The 10684-nt window shown below is 54.1% G+C and overlaps 1 protein-coding gene across 1 annotated transcript in view; it reads right to left on the bottom strand.

Moving 5' to 3' along the window:
• Positions 1-10684, bottom strand: part of TCP11 (t-complex 11, testis-specific) — an 18046-nt gene extending 7362 nt beyond the window's left edge. Inside the window, exon 1 of the mRNA XM_009888324.1 lies at positions 10450-10684. Within this exon, the coding sequence (XP_009886626.1) occupies positions 10450-10684 (235 nt within the window). The remainder of the gene's footprint in view (positions 1-10449) is intronic.

Raw genomic sequence — 10684 nt, forward strand, 5'->3', positions numbered from 1 at the left:
GCCGGGCGGGGCCGGCGGGGCTCTCCCATTGGAGGCGAGGGGGGGGAACGGGACGGCGGGTGTGAGGAGAAGGGGCAGCGGCCGGACGAGGCCTGGCCGTGAGGCGTTTCTACACGCCGGTGGGGGTCGGTGCGCCGGGCTGTGGAGCCTGTGAGGGGCTGTCAACTGCCAGGCTGTCAACCTCAGACCTGTTGGAGGGTACAAATGGAAAATGGCGACTCTGTAGTGCCAGAGAGGCTGTGGAGAGTGGTGCTGGGCTCACAGCAGCTGCGGTGTCCCTCCTCCTCGCTTTACTCATCAGGTTTTGTCAATTTTTCTTTCTGGTGGGCCCAGAAAGGCAGTGGCTGACTCCAGTCACCTACCCCTTTGCTGTAACCCTGCTTTGGCTTCACCGGGACTGGGATTAAATCTTTGGAATACCCAGTCTGAGATGAGCCTCCTTGAGCGCCTTTCTTTTTCCCTCCCAACACTTATTTCCCTTCTTAATTTATTTCCTAAGCATCCAATAACACCCGCGGGCTGACACCTGTGCCGTTGGGGGCTGGAGCTGGGAGGTTGCTGAGGGCAGTGGGGCAGAGGATGGGGGGCTCGGGGGTTCGCCATCCCCCCGGCTCCACACAGCTGGTGACCCGTGTGTGTGAGGGACAGGCGGGAGAGCCGTCCCCTTCGGGAGCGGGGGCCTTGATCCGCCCCTCGTACAACAGCCCTGGCACTGTTCTGTCCTCCAAAGTCTGCCAAACTCTTCAGAAGTCTGGGTGTTGTGGCTGGAGCAATGCAGAGGATGAAAGGCGCAGGGCTGGCACACCATGTGGGGACGGACAACCTCATTACTACCCCTAATTAGTTACAGCTTCACAGCTGGGCTGCGTGAACAACGCCGCGGTGCCCTCAGCCTGCTGCCCTTGCAAAGGAAAGTATCCCAGGTGGGTTTAAAGGTGGTTGGAGCTGCCATCATTGCCCTGGGTTTGCAGCAAAGCAATGAGTGCAATTAATGCAGCTCAGCTGATGAGTTGTAGCCGTTTTAACTGTCATAGATGATTGCATGCCGGGGGGTAGCCATAGCCTGAAACTACGCCTGTCCCACTATGTCTGCAGCACAAGGCTGCGTTACAGCCATCTCCTTAAACCATCAGTGATTTCCTCAAGCCCTCAGGGAGCTGTAAAAATCATCCCATCAAAAAGCAACCAGGGCAAACTGCTTGGCTTGGGCAGCGCTGCAGCTGCATCAGATGGCGACTGGCCCGTGGCTTGGGGGTGGACGTCACTGAGAAACGAGCTGGGAAAACCAGCCGCCCTGAAGCACAGACCTTTCCTCTGCTCTTTCCTCTTGCTCGAAGCACCCCAGGGCCTGTACCCGTGGGGTTTGCCAGGTCACTGTGCCCCAGGGGGAATTCACTTCCTCCTGAATTGAGGGTTGAGCAGTCTGGCGGCAGAAACTTTAACACTGACTTCTGTGCACTCTGCAGGCAGGAGGATGCAGGTTTTGGTCATTTTTATTTTTTAGTTTAACCTTTTCCAAGAGAGAACGTGTGTCTCGGTGCAGCAGGCTGACCCTGGGCAGAAGTAGGGCTTGCCCTCTGCTAGCTGACAAATATTGTGCAAAACTTTCCAAAAATATGATGTGCGATGCCTCAGAGAGGCAACCAGAGCAGCTCTTGGTGACTCCTGCATGGAGAACTCAACACCGGGAGAAGGCAAAAGGGCCTTGCATGCATGATGTGAAGGTCACGTTTGCACGTGCAGGAGCATTCACGCAGTGGATTCTTCCCAAAGAGCTCCTGCACCCATGAACGGGGGCACGAGGCGGCTTTGGGAGGTGGTTGCTTTGCTCAAAGCCACAGGAAGGGGCAGGTGGGCAGGAAAGCAACTGACACATAAAACCAGTAAATCTCATCATGGGACCAATCTGGCCCAAATCCTGTCCAGCAATCCCCCCCAGTGCTCCTCATTCACCTTTATGCAATGCCAGACCCAGCTTCTGCCCCTTTCTTATCCTCAGCTTCATGTGAGGATGCTGAGGGTGGGAAAATGGCATTTATAGAGAATAAAACAGCGCAGCTTTTGAAGTTACTTCGATTTGCTCTTGCCTCTCTCGGTTTCAGAGCAGGGCTCACCACTCCCAGCCTATAAATCCTGATCCCAGAGGAGGCGATAGTATGTATTTAAATATATATGCATTTGCCCTGCATTCATTTCCTTTCCCAAGTGACTGGTGACATGAAGAATTGTAATAGCAGAATGTATTTTTAATGCATTTCCTGCAGGTTTCTGCAAGGGAATCCAATCCCTGGGTGGCTTTAACTTGCCACAAAGGCAGAAGACCTCAGGAGCACTGATAATAGGCAGGGTGGGTTTTTTTAATCTACTGTTTTAATGAGCTCTATCCATCTCTCTGATTAGATTAATCTCATTTATTTTAGCCAAGCCATCTAGCTGAAATCCCAACAGAAGAAACTGGGATTTTGACTCTTTCAGGGTGAGCGCTTGAGTGTCAGGCAGCAAACTCTATAGGGACGTTTCCAATTTGCCCTTTTACCGCCTCAGAAATTTGTAACTCTGACAATCACATCGGAAAGGGACCATCCGAGCTGCAAACCCGTCTGCATTGCTGACAATGTGCCGCAGAGAGCCCGTGCATCTCTCTTCTGCCCCATTTCGAGCATCTCCCCCAAGAGAGCAAAACCAGCCTGGCGGGGAGGGCTCAGCTTGCCAAAAAAACCTCCCGTCTTCTGGGCAGGAGCGGGACAGAGAGAGTTCCGTGGATGGAGCATCCTTGCCGGTGGGATGGCTGTGATTTTGCGAACCCCGCCGGACGCAGAGAGGCGGCGGTGGGTGGGAAGGGCCCACTTTGGTCAAACAGAAATACCTTTGGCTGCAGCTGATAGAAGGGGAAATGGATTTTTTGTTTAAAAGACGGCGTTGTTTTTTCAAGCCCGATGAACATGAAAGTCCCCATTTAAAAGAGTCGAACCGGCAGTGAAATCGGTCACTGTTTGCACACCCACGCGCCGACGGAGGCAGCTGAAAGCAAACTTCCTGGTGTAGCCTGATCCAAAATCACCTGGGAGCAGAGCTTAGTGAGCACAGTGCACTGAGCTGTGAGCCGTCGCGAAAGGCTCTCGTAGCAAAAAAGCAAACCCTGTCCCAACAGGAGAGTCAAAGCCCAGTTGGTGTTACAGCCCCCACCCGCCTTCCAAAAAACGAGGGAATTTGGAGTCTACGAGCTACAGGTTTGGCTCTGTTAGAAATTCTCCTCCTTCCAGGAGGAAGGCAATCAGGGTGGAGGGCAGAAAGTGTTAGCAGGTGTTTTTGGAGGGTATGGAGGAGGAGCTGGGGAAGGCAGGAGTTTTCCTCTGCCCCATCAGCCAGGAAGGTTATTTTTGCAGGAGCTCCTGGGGCCCCAGACAAGGTCAGGATTGTTTCTGTGCTGGATGCTGGTGCAAATATGCAGGCAGGCGGCTGGATCCTGAGGAGTTCACAGCTTCCCTGCAGGCAAGTGAGGTGGTGTCCGCCTCCTCCAGGTGAGAGGATGTCTCAGTGTCAGGTCTGCCATAGCCCCTGATTTCAGTTTGGGTGTCCTTTGGAGAGGCGAGTGTCTGCTGCGGGGATGGTTCTGGTGTGGGTGTGTGAGGTGTGTACGTGGCTGTAACACACCACACGTTTCACCAACAACTATGGCATTTGTTAATTCCCTCCTCCTAAGCTGGTGCATGACCTTTTCCATGAGACATGCCGTATGTATGAGCTGGCTCTCGCCACCTCGGTCACGACGCACGTGTCCAAACCGTGGGGAACTGACCGCTTCGAGCAAACCATCGTCCATCCTGCCCAGCCCCCTGTGGCCGGTGCTGCATTTCTGGGCATTTCAGACAGATCCCGTCATCCCCATACTTAGGGGATGGGTTGGTGCTGGGTAAACTGAGGCTTGGAGGGGTTTGGCTCGTGGTCACGTAGGCAGCCTGGCCGGAGCCCAGGCGTTGTGGCCGGGAGACACGCGTGGAGCTGGGGAGATGCTCCTCGTGCTGTCTCGCCCCGTCGGACACCCCCAGACCCAGCATCAGTTTTGGGTTCCATGTGCAAAGCACCGGTTTGCTGCCGCTGGCTCTGGGTAATCTTTATATTTGCTGACTTTACTCAATTATCACTCGGTGGAGAGCTCGGCTCTGGTGAAGCTGCGGTATGGGGAGGCCCAAACCACACACAGCGCTCAGGGAGGGATTTTGATCAAAAAAAAAAAAGCAAAAAAGTTCAAAGGTGTTTTTGGCTTAATGCGGTTTATCTAAATTGCTTTATGTTCGTTAATCTGGATTAACACAAATGCTCTTGGAGCGGCTGGCTGGGGAAGGGTTTGCTCAGCTATTCTGACAAGGGCAGACTTTTCCAAAAATTAAAAGTTTAAGCTGGGGTTGGGGAGGGGGGAAGAAAAAGCCAGGGCCTGTCTGGTGTTGAGTACCTGTGAGCCCTGCAAACAGAGCAAGGCTGTTGTCATGCCCCTGCCCAAATCCTGGGGTGCCTTCGAGGGTCATCCTTGGCACCTGCAGACCCTGATGGTGACTGAGCGGCTTCCCCCACTGCCGGCGAAGGGTTAATTCCCCCGTTCTCTCCGGGGCAATGTGAACCCCTTTTTCGGCTGGCGTGCCAAAGCGGTTGGCACAATTAGCTGGGGAACTTCAAGGTAAATGGGAGGTCAAGCCCAGATTTGAAGGTTGTGGTGGGCGCGAGCGTGACCCTGGGAGCCATGTGATGTGGGCGACGTCCTGGAGGAGCGGGTAATCTCCCGGCCCTCTCCTTTCCCCGGGGCTGGGATTAGGAGAGATTTTACAGCTGAGTGGCCGGCCTCGTGTTAAAATTCGGTTTGCCGTGGCTCAGCCCCCCTGGCCTCGTCAGGAAGGACCTTTTAGGCCTTTTAGGACTGTTTTGTGTGTCAGCAGGGCAGTTCGTGCCTGCCAGGGACCTGTCACACGTTTGCATCCTTAGGGACTTCCTACCTTGAGAACTGGCAGAGCAACACCCAGTGTGGAAACTGGGGCTTGTGGAAGAGGTATCGCGAAGCCCAGCGCTTTTGGAGAGGGTTGTCTCGTGCTTGTGCGTTCGCCTGGGATGTGGGTGCACTTTCTTGTCCTGCAGAAGGCTTCTTGTGCAGCCTCAGGCAGGTCCTTGCTCCTCGGAGCTCGATTCCTCCCACGCTATGGGGAGAGTGACCCTTTCTGCTGGGCACGATTGAGGATGCTCAGATCCCACAGGGAGGGGGCCGGAGACCCGGCAGGGACCGACGGATCAGCTCCACGAAGGACCCAGCTCCAGCTCTCGACAGCCAGAAGCAGCAGCGGGTGAAGCGCAGCACTCGTGCCGAGCCGAAATGGAAGTTGTAAGCGGGACCTGGGCGCTGCCCAAAAACCAGGGGTCTCCCTCCTCCCCCCGCCCTGCCCCAGCGCAAACAGCAGATTAACAATTTATTTGACGTGTTGCGGCTGGTTAGTTTCTTCTCCAGCTCCCCTGATCAGAGGGAATAAATGTTGCAGTGTGCAATAATGTTCATTTCAGGTGAGGGTAAATATAGAAAGGAAAACCTGCTGAGAGCAAGCCATTTATTTCTGCGTTTGGAAGCCTCTGCTCATAAACAGTCAGTCATACCCATTTGGAAAATCCCAGCGTGGTTTTCTTGGCCATCCTAGAAGAACGTTTACTTTCCTGTAGGTTAAGAAGTTCGTTTTAAATTAAAAAAAAAAAATAAAAAAAAAATAATGGCATCTCACTTCCAGCTGCTCTCGGGTGTTTGGGGCTTGTTGACACACTAAGGCCGCTCTGTTCTCGTCCAAAACTGGTCTAGTGCAGGACCGCGGAGGAGATCCCGCAGGGCTTTCCTGGACAACGGTGCTGGGGGAACCTTGTTCTTTGGGTTCCCCTTGTCCCCCCGCCTTGTGCTGGGCTTGGGATTTTGTCGGACCTCTTGGCCATGTGCAGGGGTTAAACCACGCAACTTTTGGGGGTGCGGGTGGGTGAGGATGCAGGGAGGCGCATGGGGGGAATCTTGTGAGCCCCGTGGCTCGGGAACGGGTCCGTCGGGAGGCTGGGGTGGAAGGATGAACCCGCCGCACTGACCTCACTCAGGCTGGACCAGAAAACCTCCGAGGGTTTTCGGGAGAGCGTGCCAAAGACAACAGGACGGTGCGGACTGCAGAGCATCCATCAAACAAACCACCAGCCGGGGTAAGCCCGTGCCCTGCTGCTGCCACAGGAGAGACCCCCCAAAACAGCATCGTAGGAGGGGGCTGAGGCAGGTGGGGACTCCCCCATCTCGGCCAGGCTCTGCATCCGTCCTCTATCCCGAAAGCGGCACCGGGGATCCGTGCAGGGGAGAGGGAAGCAGCCCGCTGGACTTGGACGGCTGCCCCGTGTCGGCTCTCTGCGGCTGGCACCGGCCGAGCGGGAGCCAGCTCCCGGCTCTGAAGTTTTCTGCAGTCAATAAGGGTCTCTCCGTGTTTTCTGACAGGCTCTGGATTTGGCTCGGGTTTGCCTTGGTTTCCCACGGCAAGAGGCAGTTAAGTCTCTTGGAAGAATGAATTAATTAGCAAATGCCTTTGGTCAGGTCAGTGCCCTCCGGTAGCGTGCTTCACCCTTTACAGCAGTGCCTCTGCACCCAGGTAAGCCGCTCTGAAAGGCTTATATTACCCTTAGTATTTTAAGAGCTATACATACATCATCCCAGAGGAACCCTTTTTTTTTTTTTTTTTTAAAGAAAAAAAAAAAAAGAGAAAAAGCCTCCCCCAAATCGCGGTGTTGACTCTAACGGTGGCGTTTGTGTAAGCAACAAAATATTGACGCAGTTGGTTGGGGTCTGGCCGGGGCTTCTGGAAATAAACTGCTGCCTTGTTAAATTGTAGATGGAAATGCAAGTGGGAAAATGACTGACATCTTACACAAGGCGGGCAAATAAAATCGCTGCTTTACTACGGTGTGAAAAAACTCAGGAATTAATAGGTCTCCTTCTGCTCGGGGGTGTTGGATTTAGACCCGAGTAAGATTCATAAACTATTTTAAGGAGAGAAGTGCTACTTTTAAACACGCGCGTCTGGGTCCTGGAGTTAAAGTGGTGTCACTGGTGCCGAGTTAACCCTTAACGCCTTCTCGCGGCGTGCCGGCCCCAGGATCCGCGGCAGGCAGCCCTGTTTTGGCAGATAGCGCTCTCGCCGAATATATGGACATATCGACACCTGATAAATGCTACGAGTTTATTTTTGAAGGGTATTAAGTACGATGTGTTCCAACACCTTATGTCAGAAATGAGTGTCAGGCCTCAGCCTGAACTCTGGGCTTGATTTTACCTGTGTGGGACATAAAATGCGTTTAAAATAAAACACCTGCTCCGAAGCTGTGCCGGGGATGGGCTTGAAGCAGACGCACAGAGCGATGCTGAATCCATTTGGATGGTGCTGGATCGCACCCCAAAAGACTCCTTTTGACTTCAGTAGCTGTATAGACCTATTATCAGGGTACCTTTTATGGGAAATATGATTAACAGAGCTTCAAAGAATGCTATATTGCTTTCCTTTCTACCCAAAGCCCCGTCCTTCACCCACACCCTGACAGTCTCCCAGCTGATGTACACACGCTCGTGGAAAAGCGGGACGAGATAAAAGCCGCACGGAGCGTGCAGCAATTCCACCGGTGGCATGGGGTCCGGCTCACCAGCAGCAACGACACCAGTGTAATTATACCTGCTCCAGTATGATTTCCCAGTAATTATTCTGGAATAAAAGCCTGCCTATTTCTGTAAGAGCTTATGTCACTTGGAAAGCTGTTATAAATTCAGCTGGAAAAAGGGACCCTTATTCTGGGATAAGTGTGGTTAGTGGTTAGCTGGGAACGGGGCTATTCCTGGCGCTGCCATCGACCTTCCCGGTGACGCCGGGTAAGTCACCTCACCTCAGCGTGTGTCACCTTCTCCTGCTGCAAACCGGGAATTACAAACACGGGCTTTCTCCGCACGCAGCCTTTTGGGAAGCTCCGTGACACTGGAAAAAAGGTGTCACAGAGTGACAGGCAGTCATTTAGCGGGACTCGGTGCTTTTTCACCCACCTTGGAGGCACCTTGATAAAATTGTAGGTTGGGGAAATGCGGGATGTAGCTGGGAGCTGGCGATGGGGACTGGCTGAGTCGCTGGAGCCTGGGGCCGTTGGCGTTTTACTGGGAATACAGTGTTTTCCTCTCCCTTTTTAAAAATAGTCTATTCTGTTCTGAGTTGTAGACCACACCCCTCGCGAGGGCATCGAAATGTCTCGGCTGCCGGTTTTTTGGAGCCAGCTCCTTCCAGCGTGCGGTGCCAGGGTATGGTACCAGCACCCATCACCCCGACTGCCGGGCGCTCTGGGTGGAGCGAAGGGGTCGGGTCCTGCCCTGGCCGGGCAGCGTTGTACCTCCGCTCCTCATGGAGGGGATGGGATGGGAAACCTCCTGATTCGCAGCACTGTGGCCTCTTCTTCCTCCAGGATCCCTGCCTGATTTAACAGCTGCTTCTACAAGCCCTAAGGTCCTTTACGGGAGTTTCGCTTCTGCCCGTTACATCTCAGCAGCTTCTTGTGCCGCCTCAGAAAGCCCTTTTGGCTCCAGTATCCCGCAGATACGCACAGTCAGAGCTGAAGATGTGGCTCGCTCGTAGCGCATGGCATTAAGTTGGTGCTAGAGGTGGGGAGGTCTCGTTTCAAAGTTGGTTTTTTTTAATTTGTGCAGATTGCACAGGGTGGCTCACAAGCCAGAACTTGTCCGCTTTGCCAGAGCGGATGATGCCCGTGGAGCAGATGGACCAACGTGCTGATGCCGAGAGGTGAAGGGAGAGTCTGCCCCGGCGCGTTCCCGCACCCTCCGTCCCTGCACGAGCACCAGAGCGGGACTCACTGCCGCTCCGAACTGGGCTCAAGCCAAGGAGGTAGAAGGGAAAAAAAAAAAGCTTTTTACAGCCCATTAGTGCTCCCCAGAGCCGTTCAGCCCCTCTCGCAATAAAAGTGGTGGAAGCCACCGAAACGCTAGGGCAGCGTTGTACCTCCGCTCCTCATGGAGGGGATGGGATGGGAAACCTCCTGATTCGCAGCACTGTGGCCTCTTCTTCCTCCAGGATCCCTGCCTGATTTAACAGCTGCTTCTACAAGCCCTAAGGTCCTTTACGGGAGTTTCGCTTCTGCCCGTTACATCTCAGCAGCTTCTTGTGCCGCCTCAGAAAGCCCTTTTGGCTCCAGTATCCCGCAGATACGCACAGTCAGAGCTGAAGATGTGGCTCGCTCGTAGCGCATGGCATTAAGTTGGTGCTAGAGGTGGGGAGGTCTCGTTTCAAAGGTGTTTTTTTTTTAATTTGTGCAGATTGCACAGGGTGGCTCACAAGCCAGAACTTGTCCGCTTTGCCAGAGCGGATGATGCCCGTGGAGCAGATGGACCAACGTGCTGATGCCGAGAGGTGAAGGGAGAGTCTGCCCCGGCGCGTTCCCGCACCCTCCGTCCCTGCACGAGCACCAGAGCGGGACTCACTGCCGCTCCGAACTGGGCTCAAGCCAAGGAGGTAGAAGGGAAAAAAAAAAAGCTTTTTACAGCCCATTAGTGCTCCCCAGAGCCGTTCAGCCCCTCTCGCAATAAAAGTGGTGGAAGCCACAGAAACGTTACAGCCGGTCTGCGGAAGATGCCGGTCTGCAGAAGATGCCAGCCCACCTCCCAGCTCCATGTCCCTTCCCAGCAGCTTTGCTGGAGCCGCTGACCCTCCCGGCAGCCCCAGCTGCTGGAATTCCCTGCGGGAACGCAGTAACAAGCTGGTGAGGGCTGATCCTTCGTCCGTCCCGAGCTCCCCCGGCAAAATGTACATGGGAGGGTTCCAAGTGCAAATGTGTGTGTGCTAATGGGAAATGAATTGCCTCTTGCCCCGAAGCTTTGCAGCTTGAGGAAAACAACGCAGGGTCTAGGAATGACCTCATATCGCCTCCCAGGGAATGTTTTGCCAGATGAAGGGGGGAGAGGCAGCATCAAGACAGCACAATGTATGTATCTCTCTCCCTGTGTAAACATCCCTGTAGCTGCAGAAACCTCTTAAAACCCCGAATGAGAGGAGAACAGCTGCTTTGATCTGTGGATGTGGTTGTTATTTTCTAAGTGCGGATCCGTTCTTTTTTTAATTTTGCTTCAAATTAAAAAAATGCCTGTTGTGATCTTTTGCTTTTATTTCTTGGCTAGGGACCGGAGCAGGGTGCAGTAAATTTTCATTACTCCCCATGTAACCGTTTCAGCATGGTTGACAATTCCTCGCCGGCTCTTCAGCGCTGCAGCACAATGGACCGAATCTTCTGGCCCTACATGAAGCCAAAGCAAATGGATTTTGCCCAGAAGTGCACGACGGGGAGTGGAGGCAACGGGGAGGAGAGTCCTGCCACCTCCTTCCCTGCCCAAAACGCACGCACACACACACACACGTGTGCACACCCGGCTTGGGCTGGCGGCGTTGTCCCCGATGCCTTTGAAGGGCTCCGGAGAGGGCTCCCGGGGACGGATCCGTGCCAGCCCCGCGCCACGGCAGCAGGAGCTGGTGAGGAGCCACCGGGGCCGAAGCGCCGGGCTGTCTTGTGGGCGATTTAAGTGTGATTCATGGCCCTCCCTCCAGACTCCCTGTGCGATCTCGGGAATCTCCATCTCCCTGACTTTCCCCAT

This window comes from Charadrius vociferus, unplaced genomic scaffold (assembly GCF_000708025.1).
Source record: "Charadrius vociferus isolate BGI_N301 unplaced genomic scaffold, ASM70802v2 scaffold266, whole genome shotgun sequence".
Classification (NCBI taxonomy): domain Eukaryota; kingdom Metazoa; phylum Chordata; class Aves; order Charadriiformes; family Charadriidae; genus Charadrius; species Charadrius vociferus.